Source organism: Amphiprion ocellaris, chromosome 23 (genome assembly GCF_022539595.1).
Source record: "Amphiprion ocellaris isolate individual 3 ecotype Okinawa chromosome 23, ASM2253959v1, whole genome shotgun sequence".
NCBI lineage: Eukaryota > Metazoa > Chordata > Actinopteri > Pomacentridae > Amphiprion > Amphiprion ocellaris.
In genome coordinates, this window is record NC_072788.1 from 6,246,685 (window position 1) to 6,265,522 (window position 18,838).

General features: G+C 42.5%; 1 protein-coding gene across 6 annotated transcripts in view; it reads left to right on the forward strand.

Moving 5' to 3' along the window:
• Positions 1-18,838, forward strand: part of serpinh2 (serine (or cysteine) peptidase inhibitor, clade H, member 2) — a 148,277-nt gene that overhangs the window by 101,634 nt on the left and 27,805 nt on the right. For 2 of the 6 annotated variants that reach the window (XR_008600637.1, XM_055007857.1), the window contains exons 1-2: positions 13,174-13,881; positions 17,107-17,750. Coding sequence is in view for 5 of the 6 variants with exons in the window: in XM_055007857.1 (XP_054863832.1) it covers positions 13,847-13,881; positions 17,107-17,750 (679 nt within the window). In the remaining variant the exon portion in view is untranslated. Of the gene's footprint in view, positions 1-13,170; positions 13,882-14,703; positions 15,493-17,106; positions 17,751-18,838 lie in introns of those variants that run through there. The other 4 variants (XM_055007861.1, XM_055007860.1, XM_055007858.1 and 1 more) reach the window with 4 other exon arrangements.

Below are 18,838 nucleotides of genomic sequence, written 5' to 3' on the forward strand. Positions count from 1 at the left end.
CTGGCTCGACTAATTAAAAGCCTTAATCAGGATTCATAATTAGGTCTAATCAGTGCCTTGTACATCATTCCCTTTGCATTCTTCCTTCGCTGGTGGTGAAGGCCGAGATACTTATGAAATAATTTAGGAAACTTAATGTGTCCAAATGTGGAGCTGGGAGCAGGGCTTCAGTGAAAAAGAAACGGAGAGGAACATGATTGGGACCAGGAGGCTGATTGCTTCCTCCCTGTCTCTCCCCCCCTTCTGGTTTTTCTACTTCACACATTGAAATTTGTTCTCTCTCTTTTTTCCCCGTTTCTGCTCTTTTTCCTCCTCTCTCTCTCTCTCTCTCTGTGTGTGTGTGTGTGTGTGTGTGTGGCGTCCTCGTGACAAGACAGTGGGGTAATAAAGCAGACAGCTTTCCAGATTACAGCTCCCTCCTCTACCTCCACTGCATCCACCTGCTTCATTACAGCTGAGGCCACAGCACACTAAACCCTGCAACAGCCTGTCCGCTCTTTACTGCCTTCTGTCCACCTCATCTCTTAGAATTACCGCCCGACACGATACACGACAGGAGGAGAAAATTACACTGTTCATTATGCAAAAGTTCCCGGCATATCTAAGAATACATCCTCCTGGTTTGTTAGCGAGTCCGTGTGCGGCTCTCATCACTTCTACAAAGTAGGAATATGATCCCACTGCAAAGGAGCTGCTCCTTTTGAATTTCACCGCTCTGTAGCATTGTAGCCCACAGTGTCCCGACCGTGCAGAATGCTTCTCTTTTGCCTCTGTGTCAGCCTCCTGCTGTGTGAATAAGAAATTGTTAAAGGAGAGAAAAAAATTAAATCGCCTTCAAAAAGAAAACAGCAAACAGTAGGAGTCTGAGAAAAAGCTGCACAGAACAGATTTCATTGTGGCGCCTGTTCTGCCCTCTTTGTCTGTGCTGTCAGAACCAGACCATTTAAAAAATATACGCCAGGTGCCCAGGTATGTGCTCATGCTGCGCTACACGCATGCAGTCGCAATTATGGTGTCAGTAATTTTTCAGCAAGCCATACAGAAATTTGTCAAAATTATGACGTGCATTGTTCGGTGCGAGCTGTTAGGCTCATAATGGAGTGGTTACCTTGACGACCGTAAATCAAGCCAGGTAGTGCAACACGATGGGGGTTATTGAGGGCGATGAAAAACTAGAATCAGTGTCCTTTTCTAAAAGGGCTGCTTTATTATCGCTGGGTGTCGGGTAATGCTCTGCAAGGTGGTCTCAGGATCTGCTTCGGAAAGAAAAGTAGAGCTAATCAAAAACTCATTAGATTGCAAGGCTTGTCTGTACATTTACACGACTCTTCAAGATGCTGGAAGGTAGTTTGCAAGGAGCTATCTCCTGCTAACATTTGCAACAGCTATGGGAAAAAACTGCATTGGTGACAAAGCAAGGAATATATACAGTCTGGAAACCGGTCACATAATGGGTTTATAGAGTCAAAGTTGTCCACCAGGCCTCAGAAAGATCAAGGAGATCGAAAGCATTGTTGAACCATGCTACCATGTGGCTGCATGAAAAGATGAGGTCTAGCTTTAATCATCATTCCCGTCCATACTGGCCATTAAAAAGCTCTTGTTTATGTCATATGGTGGAAGATTTCAGGGGCAGAAACCACAGTGCTCTTTGTTTTTGAATTCAGATAAACCATGGAACATATTTTGCATGAGAGGAGAACAATGAATTTTGTCTCCTATTTCTTCTATTGCTCACAGTAAAGTTATCATTTAGATTTTAACAATTTTGATTCTGAATCCGCTCACTGATTGCACTCCTTATTAATCCTCAGTTTAATTTATTTTAGACACTTCATCAAAACAGGTCAAATGTTTATTTCACTTTTATTGGCAACTATTTTGATAATTGCCACTTTTCAGAAATGTCAGGGTTTGTTGTTTTTCACTTTTAATTAATAATTTTGAGGTTTTTACAGTTGGTTGGACAAAACAGGCATTGTGTGAAGGGGGCACTTTGGGCTTTTATGTAATTGCGATGGCATTTCTGACTATTTTCCAAATTTTTACTTACCAATAAAGCAAACTAGAAAAACAATCAGAGAGCACAGTACTCCACCAAGGCTGCTCAGTCGTTGTATCATTTCCGACAGCTGAAATCTTTAAAAATTTTGTGGCTCTAGACTGTAAGCCGCATCACTGTCAAAATCTAATCAGTTGGTCTTTGTGTTATTTCTGCCCTTCCCTGAAAATTTCATCCAAATCCTTTTTTGAGTAATGTTGCTGACAGAAAGACAGACAGACAGACAGACAGAAAGTTGTAGAGAACTTTTTGTTGCACTCAGTACTTGTACTTTTCAAACTTTTTTCCTGATTATACTCACATAGTTTGAACATTTTCGATGCTGGACTTTTATTTATAACAGAGTATATTTACAGTATAATATTACTACACATAGTAAGTCTATGAATATCTGTAGTTACTGTAGTTAATAGTTGGAGTTAGTGAAGGTACTTTAGCCAGCTGTAAGGTTCCCACATAAGCTTTAGTTAGTACGGTATCATCATGTATTCTTTACAGTAAAGTTACTTATTATGGATAACAGCTTCCAGAAAAACACAGAGCTGGAAAAAGTAATTGTAACCAGGGGTGGGCTGAGGCAAAAAATCAGCCCTGGCATTTTTGGCCCAGACCGAGACCTGTACAAACTTGGTGACAAGTTGGGAAAAACTTGCAATCCAGTGGAGCTGGGGTATTCATCCAAAATTCAAGATGTCCAGTCAGAGAAAATCTATTAAAGCAAATGTCCGGAACATCATAATGTCTAACTTGAATTAGTGTGATATATGTTGATGTAACCTAGTAGTTATATTAGTGTCTGCATGTAATCAATAACTGACCATCAAATGAAATAAAATCAGTACGGTTCAAAAACATTTTGACTACATTTATTAATAAATAACTTTTGATATAACTGTGCATCTTAAAATAAAGTGCAGAACTAGAAAAACTGTTGACTGAACCAACTTATATACATCTTTAACAATAGCTAAATCTCAAAAAATTTAAACAATTGAACACTTTTACATATTTTTCCCCGTGTATCGCTGCTGCTTAATGGGAGAACTGAGCTGCAGCTTGCCCTGTCATTACTTTGAATCGTCGTCTGAATGGTGTCAGGGTCGTTCTCAAACACATTTGGAGGTCATTGGTGAGTCTGGAACCATATTTAGTTTTGATTATGTTCATAGGTAGCTGTATGTTGAGCCAAGCAGTCAGCACGTGCAGGGCTACTTTTCTTCTCGGTGTTGCGTTATTTATTTTACTATTTTGTCTATCCTCCTCTCGTCTGTCAACTGCCTCTCAACTGATTTCTGAGTGCAGAGTTGCGATGTTTAGCGGCTGCAATGCAGAGACTTCACTGGCTGAGTAGCGTCACATGGGATGGCTGAACTGGTACGTAATTGGTCTGTGTGTTTCCTGAGATGATAATCAATGCCGTAACCACTGGAAAAGCTGCTCCGGTATAATAGAAGCAACCCCTCAAATTTAATATCCCGTTACAATTTACTGATTACAGGTCCAGGGGAAGCTGTTGACCAGACCCCACTATACACCAGCCCACCAGGACAGTGACTGGAATGCAGATGGCCAGTCCACCCTGATTGTTACTGTAATGACTGTGGTCTCTACACTAGATTCTCCTTCAACTGCTTTACTGTAACACAACAGGACTTCAGATCCATCCTTGTGAAGTGACTTGCAGCAGCATTTGCTAAAATATAAGAATTTGTGCTGATCACCTGCTGATTGGGCAGCCCAGCTAACTCTGACTATGTGAAGCGCTCTGAGATGGTACGAATTGGTGCTATATGAATAAAACTGAATGGAACCTGAGTAAGTTTGCCGAGAATGAAACTGTACTGCACATTTATTTAGGAGACAAAGAGCAATGCAGGCATTTAACCTGCATGACATGGATATATAGCCAGATCCAAGTGCCAAGAGCTTGCAGTGAACTGTGTATTTGAAACTAGTGTGTGTGATATTTGTTTCGGAGTTGATCAACATAATCTAACAATTCTTGATGATTTCTTTGAAATCAGAATTCTGTAACAAGTTCTAAATTGGAACCAGTTCTGAATTCCCAACTGTGATCATGATTATTCCAAGCAAAACTATTTCCAATAAAATTACTTTAAGATTATGTGCTGAACCAGCTGCATTCACCAGATAAAAACTGCAGCTGACAAGTCCAAAACTTAGTAAATGGACCCACAGGCTTACTATGCGGTCTCTTTGCTCCAACCTTTCTGTTTTCTGCAAAGGTTGGTGCTTTCCAGTTTGTGCAACATCTGTAATAATATAATACATTTCATTCCACCCTATTCCTCTCATAGCTGTAGTTACTGACACAGATAGATTTTACACGCAAAACATCAAAACTGTTTTATAGCCCATCAGTAAATAAAATAGATCGATTTAGTTCCACCTTGTTTGGGAACATTAAATGTTGCTTTTGTTTTAGGTCATTAATAATTTAATGCCCTGAAGGGAGCCATTGCTCAGACAGAGTACTCATGCTAAATTAAATTAACTTGCTAATACGTTTATCCTTTTGAATTGAATTTTAAATGCAGGACTTGAACTTTTGATGAAGTATTTTTGCACTGCCGGAATGTTCTTTTTACTTATTAGGTTTTTTCCACCACAGTTCTTTCCACCGAGTTACTAATAAAATGGAAAACAGAAGTTGTGAAATTAAAAGCGGATGGAGGTCAACGCGAGAGCACTTCAGGCTAAAGAAATGAATCCGACCCCATCAGACAGAACCCACTGGATGCAGCTTTGTTGAACAATGTCATCCAAAAACTATTTAAAAAAACAAAACAACAAAGAATCACATGATTGCATTCACATATGAAAGTGCTGCATCTAGAAATCTTAACTTTTAATACGTGGACATCAAATTAATGTCCAGTAATCAGTTGAGACAACAGCAGAGACGACCAGCAGCTTCCATTTCATCTCCCGCAGGTCAACATTGTTCATAATTGCTGTGACTTTTTGTTGCCCAGTCGGTGTATTACGGTGCTAGAGGCCAGTAAAGGCTGCTGTTCCACTCAGCTGTGGTCTTTTTTGTTTATGGTAAGTGCTTTTATGTCTCAAAATTAATGTGACACTGAATTATTGATGTTCAAATGTTTCACATGGAACCAGCAAGCTTCCACTCAGAAGTGCTAAAAGAAAAGAACATGCAGGTTCAACTTGCAGAACTGCGTGAGGTTTTCCTCTTAAACTCACTTCTGTGGGGATCCACAAACGCGTGATGGACGGTGTGTTTTGTTTTGTCTCTTTTAAAGTCCTTTCATTGCTTGCTGCAGCAGGAGGGCAGAGACATGAACTGGTTCTGCAGCTCAGCATCACAACACGATTCAACAGTTTAAAAATTCAAATGTGCTTTTAATAAATGCATGAGGACTGCACCTGTGACCACTTTGGAATTACAGTGAAGTAATATTTACAAGCCTCTTGGTGTACATCTTTTGATTCCACAGTGGGTAAGGCTGAAACTAATGTAATTTTGATGAATGCGAACTGAATTAATACACGCTCGCATTTTCCCCAAACGCACACACACATTTTAACTAAATGCCATAAAATGCCATTTATTCTTGTTTTTTTTCTTCTACAAAATCACTGTTTGTAGTGCTTTAGAGAAAGTAAAGGGCCAGAATGGAACTATAAACTAAAGGTCAGAACTGTACAGAGGCTGGCTGATGTGCAAATGAAGAGCCAAAAGTGTGCGACTGTGTGGATGAGCCCACAAAAAAAAAGTGTTTCTCTGGGTTTAAAAGCCTCTGATTCAAAAGACCATTATTGGCTGATGTCTTGTGACTCAGTGCAAGGTGGTCTGCGGCCTGTTGATGTGACACACACACACACACACACACACACACACACACACACACGTTCTGTGCGGCTGTCTGAGCACTCATTTTCAGGGGTATTAGAGGCCCTATAACACGGTGGGCCATTAACAGCAGAATAATACCACAGGTTGACCCCTGACATTCATAGCAGCTTATATCTCCTCGCTGATAGATGCAGGCTCTGCATATAGCACTCTGTACTGGAAATGAACCGACACGGTGGGAGAAGAGGGCAAAATCCCTCCATCTTAAGCCTCGCCGGAGCGAATAGCAGAGCAGCTTAGGGGAGGTGGAGGCGTGGGGAGAAGGCAGAGACACAGAGCAGCTTTGTTATGAGAGAGGAAGAGATGATGGGATAATGAGAATGGAGAGAGCAGATTTTTTCCCCCCTTCTTTACAAGGTTGCAGTTACACCCCCTTCACCCATCTTAAACCTGTCGCCCTAAACAGCCCGACGGAGTTGTATTCACCCAGATGACATCACCTGTTGATTTGAAAGCTAATATATTACACTCCTTGCTCTTTTTTTGCCCCCATTTCTATCTGCTTTTTCTATTCTGCCTCCTGCACGCCACTCATCTCGTCTGTCATTCCTGTGGCATTACTCATCTGCTTCTCACTTTGCCAGAATTCCCCTATTTTTAGATGTATCCTTAATGTGCGTTGCTGTGATTCCCCCGCATCCATCGCACCCTCCACCGTTCCCAAGGCTGTGATTAGCAAAGCAGTGGCGCTCGTTATTCATTTGCATCTCCCAGCTCCTCCGACCCCTTCCTGTGCCCCATATTTTGACCTTCTGCCCTTTCCCCTTCAGCCTCGCTTCTCTTTCCCACATTATTTCGCTTTCCGCTCTCGATCAGCGTGCCCTTAAGCGAGCGGTGAAACCAGTTTCCCATGAGGCTGAGTGGCAGCCCTGACCGACAGTCTACCTCTACCTAACTTCATCTCCTCTGCCCCTCCCTGGCCTCACATTTTCCACCCATTTCCCCTCCATCCATGCATCTCCCATCACCCACAAATGACTCAGTGCCCACCTGCCCTGCAGCCATCATCTATCAGTCAATCTGAATCACACACACACACACACACACACACACACACACACACACACAATGAAAATCTGTGTGTGCTCCATGGAAGACACGTACAGTAACCACTGTGAAGGACTAAAATGACAGCTTCGGCCCTCAGGGAGAGGCTGAACTTCTGTGTGCATGTGTGCACGTATGTGTGTGCATGCTGAAGGGTGTCCGTGTACATGTAAATGCAGTTGTCCCTATAAATATGTATGGTAATGCACGGAGGGAGGTTGTGAATAAAACATGGAACAGGCGATGGTGCTCCTTATGGATGTTAATCTCTGAGGCTGTTACCTGGCTGTGATTGTGAGGACTTCACAATATCCTGTTCAAATGTCATTGTATTCTGTAGGTTATGCTAAAGAGAATATGGGCTATCTGACTGTTCCTTAGGATGGGAATTACATTACAATAACAATGACTTTTGAAAAAAATGCCAGGAACCATAAAAAAGTTTTGCAATAAAGTTTGACTATAATTAAGAGGTAGCCATAAGGTCCTATTTATAATAAAACTTTGGACAGCAGAAGTACTTATTATTCAGGAGGCATCACTCATTTTGATGGACTTAGTTGATGCATGTAAACATCATAACCTGCTTTTAATGACCCAGATAAGCTTTTCCTTCTGTTATGAAAAACCTCATTAACACATCTGGGATATATCTGTCTTCTTAATATACTTCTCTACTTTTTATTTTTAAGGTAACCTTTGTAGGAATGAAAGGTCCATAGAGGATATTAAAATATAGTTTTGCGACTAATTCTGTTAGTTGTGTGACTGAAGTATCCACTAACTGGATTACAATATAATTTAGTGCAGATGTCCGTGGTCCCCAGGGGATGAACCCCAATCAAACCGATGGTTTCCCGACTCTTGATAGCAACACTGAGAGGTCGAAGCTTTTACATATCCTGTGAAACCTGTCGACTTCGACTAAATAGACTGGCTAAAACATTTACAGATATTCATGGTCCCCTGATGTTTACATGGTCTGGACTTAGATAGCAGTTTTAATTTTTTTTAGTGTTTCTCATCCACAACTTACACACACACTCATACACCAATCCCAGGCATTGGGAGTAAATTTGAGCTAAATGTCTAGCCCAAGCATTCACAGCCACCCAAAGTTTCCCTGACTTTCCTCTTGTGCCACCATTAGTTGAATGTTTGTCTTGTCGACCAAAATTTGTTGAGTTTAGTCTCAGGTCATTGGTGTAATCCTTAAAAACTCGTTCCTGTGTATCAAAGCGAGATATTTAGAATTTTTTTCCATGAAAATTCATGGCCCCCCAGTGTTTCCCTGACTTTCCTCTCGTGCCACCATTGGTTGAATTTTTGTTTTGTTGACCAAAATTTGTTAAATTTAGTTCATTTAGTAGAATTTTTTCCATGAAAATTGTGCTTACCAACCTTAAAACAACTTAAAAATCCATCCAGTAGCTTTACCTGTGGATGGTTGCCGGGTCCCAGTGCATTTCCCAGCTGACACTGGGCGCAAGGCAGGATATACTCAGGTTGCCAGTCCATCACAGGGTTAATAAAAAGAGACGAGACAACCATGTATGCTCAGACCAACAGTCAGTTTCGAACCACAGATTCACCTGCCATGCATGTGTTTGAACTGTGGGAGATCATGTAAACTCCACACCGAGGGGCCACAGGGACCTTGTTGTAAGGCTACAGTGTTAACCACTTCTGCACTGTGCCACCTGGCTTCCATGTATCCTAGCATATAAAAAACTCCACATGGCCGTGTTAACGAGGTAAAAACTTGATTTCCACCCGAGGGGGTCTTTAACAACGATCACGTCAAGCGTAGACATTTGGTAGAGACATTAACGTTTCCCCGAGGATGAATTGTTAGAACTCAGTCTGCTGGCTTTCAACTAGTTCTCCCAGTTCTTTGGTTTATGGCCAAATACTATCATTCTCACCTGTCCTTTTTCTTTCTTTTTTTTTTTTGCTAATTTGCAAGTGTTAACATGCCTACATGCAAGTAACACATTATGTCTCCTTAATATCAACTACTGCTGTTAGCATTTAGCTGTAAGCAGTGGTGGAAGAAGTATGCAGATTCTTTACATGCATTTAAAAATACAAAACTATGAGCAGCAAAATGTAACCGAAAGATAAAAGTAGAGGTACTGGTTTGGTCCTTCTGACTGATATCTCATTATATATGACACCATTAGATTAGCAAGGCTGGAACATCAGTGTGACAGCAGCATGTAAGGTGTTGATTATACCAACTTGTGGACATGCACACCGAGAGCTGTGGACACCACAGACATGTGGTTGGTCTTATTATTATACTTTCTATTTTGCTTGGAGGACTCTGTTCCATATATGAGCAGTAGATTGGTGAACTTTCTAGGCAACATATAGTAGTCCGTGCAGGACCCTACATAGACTCTTGCATATTTGGGGAGATAACAAAATTTGCACAATTTATTTTAACAAATTTGCGAACCCTTGTGGACTCACTGATATGGAAAGTATAACACTGGCCTTACTGTTGGAGCTGCTGGAGGTGGAGCTACTTTAAGCTACTGCACTCCTATGAACTACTATGCACAGTTTTATCCACAAGGACAGGAGACAAGTCCAAGGTTTTTGAGTTTTTAGACTTTTCCTCTGATCTTGTATTTTTTGTGAGATATTAGATCATTTGAACATGTATTGAAAATAAACCATGTGAGAAGTTTAGAAGGCAGAATCACTATTTGGTAGAGCTGTTAACAACTCGTAGACCTCTAAAATATGACCCTGACTCCACTTTGATTTTTGCAAGAAGCATAAAAGGTTGGAAACCACCAGTTTAATCTTCAACAATGTGGTGCGTTTTAAAAGCTTATTATATTATCCACTGAGTAAAATAATCATCCTAAAAGTAAGCAAAGCTGCCCAGTGAATGTAGTGGAGTGGAAATATAGTGTAGCATAAAATGGTAATACTCAAGTACACGTACCTAAAATTGTACATAATTGTGCAGCCTTTGAGTAAATGTATTTAGTGTCTCGTACAGCTTTACGGAGCTGCTTGCACGGCTGGAGACATTTAGTGTTTAATTGAACGTTTTTACACAGAGACCTCCAACTTTTATTTCTGGGAAAAAAATAGAACAAATTGGATCAGTTTCATTCGAGAGAAGCAGTTATCATTGGCTGTTTGACCTTCATTACTGAAATCCTGCGCAGTATATTCTTTTTTTAGCTGCGTGTAGGAGTTTTTTTGACTTTCGTTATGTGACACATCACTCCCTGTGACATCCGTCTCAGTGACTTAGTGACGTGCGAAGCATTTCTTTTTGACTTTACTGTGGAGAGCCGAACTAAATACACCGCCTGCGACTTGCCTAACAAGGTTAATTTGTAAAAATCTCCGAAGACGCTACAGATCATTTGATTAGATTTTTGTCCCAGAGGCAGTCAACAATCACCATTATTGAAAAAAAACTTCAAAATAGCAGATTGAAATGGGACAGTTACACTAGGACCATTTGTCTTCAATGGACAGCTGATTTTACATTAAGAAGTCTATGACCTTTATCAGCTTCTGTCTAAAATGTTGTGCCACAACATTAAAACCACTGACAGGTGAAGTGAATCACATTATTCAAGCAATATTCTGCCGATTTTCCATGACAAAAACTGCTCAGGAATGGTTGGAGGAACACGACAAAGAGGTGAAAACTCCACAAACAACCTCACATTTTCCCATTACAGAGCAAGAACTCTCTATCTACACACAATAGAGACATTACAAAATACTGGAATAGTGTTTTTCTTCAAGCTTTTTTTGGCTATTAGAAGTGTGAGCTTATTTTTGAAGGCCAGAAATCACATTACAGAATCATTGAGTGATTTGTCTTGATCAAAAAGTTATAATTATGTTTTGTGTGTCAGGGTAGCAAAAAAAATCAAACATCACTCAGACGGTTACATGATCTGGTACAAAAACAATACCTCTCGCTAATTTGAAGTGTCAATGCAGCATTCGTCGCTCTGTTTTTGATTGGATCTAGTTTACATAAAAATTACAACGTCATCTAAAATTGAGATGAGAGCGAGAACACAGACTGCAGGTCATTCAAGAATAGAAAGAGAGCCGCAGACAAACAAAACCGTCAAGCAGTTCAGAGAATTGAGATGAAGGATGGGAGATACTCCCAGCGGACCCAAGTGAGACAGTGTAATGAGTTGCCAGGCTTTGATACAGTTTACCTAAATCAGTAACACACTCATCCAGACAGACAGGGTCTTACTAATACATTCTGCTGTAGACATTTTCCCAGCTTGCCTCCCTCCTTCCTTCTTCCCTCTCCCGGCCTCGTCTCCGTCTCTGTCTCTGTTCCAGCCTATCAGACATGACAGTACCAGCTGGCTGCTGGCAAACTCACAGCCAGAGGATATAAGCTGTGCGTTTGTGAGCGTCTGTGTGTGCGTGTGTGTGTGTGTGTTGGGGGAGTTGCGTGGTTGAGGGTGTCAACGTGTCTGTCTTGGAGGTGTGTGTCCATATTTCTGACAGGTTTAGGTGTGTGTGTTCTGGGTGCGATGCGTCAAAAAGCGGACATGTTGATTTAATGTCATGGAGTCTGAGCGATCTGAGTCACAGGTGTGTGGCGGTTGCTTGGGGTGAGGTTCAGAGCAATATTTAATTCCTATAAAGATAGTTGTCAACACTTGCTTGAAGCAGCTGTGTACTCTTGTGGGCGCTTGGCATTTGCTTCCCTGTCTGACTCACTGAGCACATTAAAAGGCACTTATTTGCCTTTCTTGCTGTGCCTGTAGAGATGTGTACCTTTGCTTTTGTACTGCCGTGCATTTCACTGAAGTTTGGGTAATTTATAGAAATGTCTAACAGAGAGGGAAAGAAAAAAAAGAGGTGAGAGACCACCTTTTTCTTCAACACACAAAGAAAAATCAAACACTGACCCCCTTTTTCTGCTTTGGCAGCTCAGCATGTATTCACAGAGCTGCAGGAAACATTTAAAGCTTATTGGAAACATTCGAGATGAACAGCAGATGTGTGTGTGATTTTGGCACTGTTCAACAAGTTCACCCTGACCCTTAATGCTGCTGCCCCCTCCTCACCTTTCGTCAGCTGCCCCCCCTCCTTCTCTCCTCCCTCCATCGATTAAATGCACATATTCCCCTCTTTCCATCTGTCCACCCAGTGCCTCCTGTTGCCTTCAAAAGTTTTGCCCCAGATTCAGAACTGGGAAAACAGCGTCCCAGTCTGGGGACACACTCGTCTCCCTGCTCCCCAAATCCCATCCAAACTGTCTATTTTTAGATTTCCACTGAAGCAAACCTAAACATGTTTTTCGCTGTTGTCTTCAGTTTTCTGAAATTATTGCTTTTACTTGTTCTTTTCTATTTTTTTCCACCGCTTTCATCTGTTTTTGTTTTTTTTTTATCATTTGAGAAAAAGTTGTAAAATTTCCCCCTTAAATCCACAAGATTAGAAAGTACTGATAATAAAAACCTGCAAAAATCAAGGTCCTGGTGACCTTTGAATGAGCCTGTTATGTGTTTCCCTTCTATTTAGAGCTGAGGTCTGGCACAAGATCTCCAACCAGATGAGGTTAAGGTAGTGCTTCTGTTCAAATCGCGGCTACAGCTTAGCAGCTCAGCCAGACATTAAGCAAGAGGCCTAATTTTAAAAGACCACAATGGAGCTTGATGGAAACCAACAGGGTCTCCCGGGCCCCCCCAGACGGGATCCAAAACCACCTCTGTATCAGTTAAAACGAGCCCGAGCTGATGACAGACAGGCGGACCATAACTGACGAGAACTGGGGCTCACGTTACACCATGTTTGTTCTGTACTGACTCCAAAATATGTGAGATGTGGAGGCAAGGCGGCGCTGTAAAGGAAGACGAGAGATGGGAAACGAGTAGGAGTGAGGGGTGAAGGAACGGGAGGAGGTGAGAGGGGTTGACACTGAGTAAGAGGAGGTGGGAGTTGTTGCAGAGAGGGTGGAGGTGAGGAGGACATTTTCACATATTCATAAGGAAAGTTTTCGTCTGCTTTTTGCCCTGACTTGCAAATGTCACGTCTCCTCCCGGTATGTAAAGAAATAGGTGTGCGAGAGCCCCTAAAGGTGGGAGGAGTAAAGAAAGACCACTCAAACCCCAGGCGCAGTGACATGGAGGGATTGGATGAAAAGGAAGAGAAAGAGGAGATGAATATTATGGAGCGAAAGGCAGTCTAAGGAAGCTCAGCTAATGTAGTGTGAAGGGAAATATCTGAGAGCAAAGAGGATAAAATAAACACTGCATTTTGCGCGAAGAGAAAGAAAACGAGAGCGAGGAAAGGGCATGGGGTGAGTGGATCGCTGCAGGCCAGTTGGCAGTGACCACAACAGCTTTCGCTGGAAGGTGCTGATTCTGCTGCCGAACCCTTGAGCCAGGGGCGTTTAACCTCGACAACTGTGGCAGCATGAACATGTGAGGTGAATTACAGCAGTTGCTGCTGAAGATGATGACATCTGGAGCGAGAAAAGAGAACCAGGGCTACAAACTTGGACATGGCGTAGAGGAGGGTGCAGGAGATCCCTTCACCCGGGTGGGCGAATTGTGGATAAAGTGCATCCCTTCGTAAATCCCTAAACACACGATCCGCTGACCGAGAAGCTTTTTAACCGATTCCCTCGGGACTCGTTTAACTGTGGCACAGGCCCTGTTTGTTTTTTTTATACATCACCTGCACTGTAATGTGTGCCGCCGCTCATTACTGACGAAACTGACTGTGATGCGATCCTGGGAGGTCCCTGGAGGGGGGAGGTGACTGCTCTGGTGAGGGGTTACAACCTTTGTGGTTGCACACATCGACTCATCACCACCACCATGTATCCACAGCCTGAGGAGGGGGGGAGATTAATGTACGTGTGTGTGTTTTCTGACCCCGTGGCACTATTCCATGTTCGCTGTAGACCTCATTTCTAATGTTTCAGTAATTACATGATTTGCGTCTTATTGCTTAAGCAAGCCTGATAACCAAGTGTCAGTCAGGGAAGTGTTGCAAAGGAGGGAGCCAGCGAGAGTGGCAGCGAGCACAGCGCTCAGTGTGCGCTTGTGCTTTCTGCTGTGATTGTGTTCCAGATAGTGCTGCTGATGGCTATCTTTCGGAGAGAGCTCTATTGATTTGGCTGGGGTAAATAATTGGTTGGGTCTACAAGCTGTCATGTTCGGCCTGATTGCTGAGCATTGGTGGTCTCGAGCAGTTATCTTCCCCCATATCCCTCTCTGATCCCTCTCTAACCTCCTTAGTCTATCTCTACATTTATTGATTAGGCCCCTATATGACCATTCTCCGTTTCTAAATTTGGGGGGATAATCCCTGTCCCAAAGCACTGTGTGCTACGAGTTATCTGCTTTCCACTCCTTGTTCTGTCAGAGAGAGAGGGCAGGTACAATTTAAGGAGATGAAATGAGGAGAATACAGAATGAGGACATTTGGAAGGGTCAGACGTAATGCAGGCTCGCATGGTCTGCCCTAGTTTTCCTTGACAGTAGACTACATTACCACAGCTACTGCAGAAAGTGAGGTGAAGTGGTGGACTGGGGTGGGGTGGGTGGGGGGTCTCCTGCAAAATTTCACTTCACAGGGACAATTTTGAACACGTGTGTTTCCATTCTCTCTAATTACCGAACCATAATGCAGTCAGATTCAACACTAAATCAGAAGGAAAACATCCAGAGATGGAGCAGGCCGGTGCTGCTGGCTGCCGGCTCTGCCCCCGGTGGGAGGTCCTGGGTGTCGGGTGTCGGAGGCCCCCGGCCGCCCCGCATGCTGCAGCCTCTCTCGGGGGTCACCGAGCCGAGGCGATGGGAAGACCATTAGCGACCCCGCTTGAGTGGCTCCGGGAACTACAAGCCCCAGCGAGCCAAGAAACAAGAGGGTTTATTATCCCTGCAAACCCACAAAGCTTTCTTTTCAATGTATGGAGAAACGCCTCATTTACTGCATCTGGTGGACTTTTTTGTTCGCTGTAAAAAAAAAAAAACATTACATCCACATACTTGTTGCCAAACTCCAGAGGAAAGGCTGTAATATCTCCCTGTAGGGACTTAGTGATATTTAATTATGGTTTTGCAAAGCATAAATGTAATATTCCCGCATAAACGAGTTGGAAACGGATACTTAAAGTGACTTAGAGCGACCCGGACATATTTTCCAGTGGCATTTAACTGTTTTTATTTTTTACACACGAAGCTCCGTATTTAGATGTAATGTGGTTTACCGCTGTTTTAACATTATTTAAAGTATTTATAGTTTTATCCAACTTTATTTTTAGCCTTTATGCAGCTTACACATTTGAACTACTTTACGTTTGAGCCTGGAAGTTTCTGGAAAAGCTGAAATCTGTCCGACGGTAAACTTCCTCCGGTGTGCTGCCACGTCTGAGCCCCGGAACAGAAGCCCTTCCTTCGGTAGCTCAGCTGGAAGGACGCCGGCGGAGGAGAGGAGCACACTCGTGAATAAATTAACGGTAAATTTAAACAAACATGCCTTTCCTTTTTTATTATTATTCTTAGGATATCTCGTCAAAAAAGTCTTCGTAAATCATTACGGAGTAGGCAGAGCTCGACGGCAGAACTCCCCCATCACCGTCTCGGAAAAAAACGAGAATTTCATTTTTTGTCAAACTTTTCTCGAAACTTCGTCAAAGTTAATAGCAATGAGCCGCTTGTTTCTATATTTTTACGCAGTGGTGGAGATAATAAATGATTAGGAATTCCCAAAATCGAGCTGCGACACTGTTGGAGAAGTTTACACAAGCAGGAGTTTTACCGCAAAGAGGGAACTGCCTGGGGATGTGTTTATATGGCCTTAAATCAAATATGAATAATATAACTCAGGGTTGGGCTTTATAGCTGAAAAATATTACAGTAAAACGCCCAATTTTGTCATTGTCAATAATTGTGATGGTTTGTAATGAGGAAAATGGTGAAAATAGCCCATTTATAAAGGTACATAGACAGTTTTAATGTCAACACAATGAAAAACACACAAAGGTGACTAATAATAATAATACAATATTAATATCAAAATACATTTAAACAGAGAGATAGAAGTAAATAAAGTAATGGGAATTATTTCACCTTGATAGACATTAAATGAAAAAAACAAGAGGGTTACATGGGTGAATCAGTAGGATTATGTTGAGGTAAGTGGCTGACCTGTACCAGGTATCACAATAAAATGCTTTATTTCAATCAATATGGATAATTTTGATATTTTTTAATCTTAAAAATGACTAATTTTGTTTTTTGAAATGTTGAAAATGGCCTATTTATGCACACATTGATGAATAATAATATTAAAATACAATTACACACATAAACAGAAATAAATAAGGTTATAGGAATCATTTCGCCTTTGATACAATGAAGTCAAGCAAAATAGCAAAACCCGGAGGTGCACTGATGTTTACAAAGGTGAACCCGTTGCATTAAGGTTATGGTTCCGAGTGGCTGGCCTGGACCACCAAACAGAAACCCCACATCGGCCTCAGGATGCACACCAACATCAAGTCCTTTGGAGTTGGTTTCCAAGAGTCGATTATTTAGGTAGACTTGGTGGGAGACATGGCTAGCACTCCATCCTCCACCAAAGGATGTATGCAGGTGCTGAAAGGGAAGACAGAAACCAGGTAGTCATAGACTAAAGTGCCTCGAGGTAACCTGCATGGAATCTCCTGGATGGAGACCAATGGACGACAGGCTTTCATTATCAAAGTATATGATACGGTGTTATGTGGCAACAGGGGAGCATTTGTGGGATTTGTTCATGCATCCAAGCTTTTCATTTTTTTCTGTGCTTTCGTGGTGGTTCAAGTGATCAAACAGTCAGTATCAAACAAGTGTCTATCATCAGTACATCCCATGTCTGCTGCAACACCACTATCAGTAGTTCTACACTGTTAAATATCAAGTTCAGATATTTGTAATGAATACAGTCTGCATGCATTATGAATGAGAGGGATGCATTCTCTTCATTCCTCTTATTGTCATGCACACACAAACAGTGCAAGCAAGCAAATCTGCAAGCAAGCAAGCAAATTTTCATACTGATTCCCCTTCCTTCCTGTGCTCTCCTCCAGATCTGCCATGCTGCCCAGACTCCCTTTCTGTCTCCTAATTTCTTTGCCAGTTCTCCTGGTGCAAGGCAGCGCCACTAATTCATCCAAGATGAGCCCCGCTGCCCCGACCAGCGCCCCACCTCGCCCTCCTCCTCCTTTGGGTGACCCGAGCTGGGCTCTGGGTCTGCGCCTCTACCAGGCCCTCCGCTCTGACTCTGGCTCGGTGAACACCCTCTTCTCCCCTCTGCTCGTGGCCGCCTCGCTTGGAGCGCTGGGTGAAGGTTCAGCTGGTAACACTGCCAGCCAGGTGCAAGACCTCCTCAAGCCAGCAGCCCCCTCTAAGGCAGGAGCCCAGGCTGGGGAGCTTCTGTCTGAGGCGTTAAAGAGCTTCACTGACACTAATGGAACCAGCTTTCACTTGCATGTGTCCTCAGCTGTGTTTTTGAAGCAGGCTCCTGCATTCAGCAAGGAGTTTGTGAAGAAGAGCCAGAGCAGGTTCAGGCTGCAGCACCAGACGCTGGGAAAAGGTGACTCCAAGGCTGACCTGAAGCAGCTCCATGACTGGGCTAAGGCTGGCCTCAGTGGGCTTGAAGGAGCTCCATTGGAGGCAGAGATCAAGGCCAAGGCTGGAGCCCTGATCCTGGCCAACGCCCTCCGCTTTAAAGGTGTGTAGAAACAGTATAATAGTGTCATAAAATAGCACAGAATCATGTCAATTGTGACTGTTTCCACAATAGGGCTGCAACTAATGATTATTCTCACTGCTGACTAATCTTGAATTTCCCTTGGGATTAAAGTATCTATCTGTCTGTCTATCTAGTTGCATTACAATATAATGTTATAGCAAGATAATATTTTATCAGTTGTTTGGGTGTCAGAAAATGGTTAAAAAATGTGGATGAGTGTTTCCCAAAGCCCAAGACAACAATAATTAATGCCTTGTTTTGTCCACAGTCCAAAGATATTTAGTTAACTGCCACAGAGGAGTAAAGAACCTGGACAGTATTCTGATTTAGGAAGCTGTAATCAGTAAATTTAGGCTTTTTATTCTTTATATAATTATTCCCATTGATAAGTTAATTATCAAAATAGCTGGTAATTAAATTAATATTTGGAACCTAATCGATTAATCATCGCAGCTTAATACAGCTCTAAACTGAGATTGTCGATGCAGCAGGTCTATATTATTAAAATGTAATTATGATGAACATCCAGTGGCATTAACCGGTTGGGTGTAGGCATGTAACATAGCAACCAGGCTGGACCGAGGGAGGCGAAAATAGATTATTATGCTTTATTATTGTGGAGTCATTTGGCGTTATGCAACGTGAGCTGTTTGCTGCGTTGGATGAGACCTCCTAGATGCTAATACGGCATGCGTATGTACCGTTTTTAGTGCTCAAACTACACAGGGAGCCTCTCTGCCACCTTGCCTACTTGGCGGTGTGTGCCAGCATGTCCACCTGTGTGCAGTGTGCATGTCCGCGTGTGTGCGTACATGCGTTGGACTCCAGCTGGTGGACACAGCAGATAAAGGATGATTCTGGGGTCTATCACTGAGAGCTTATTCATCTTCCATTGGGGGGTGATGTGTCATCTTAAATAATTGAGTAACAAGTGTCCAGACTCTCTCCCTCGTTGTCATGCCTAACATCTGTGCTTGGATCGCTCCAAGTCCGTGGCGGCACAGCTTGGCTCAGTTCTGTTCTTTGTGACAGGCTGCAGTGGTGGAAAGTAGTCAATATTTCTGTAC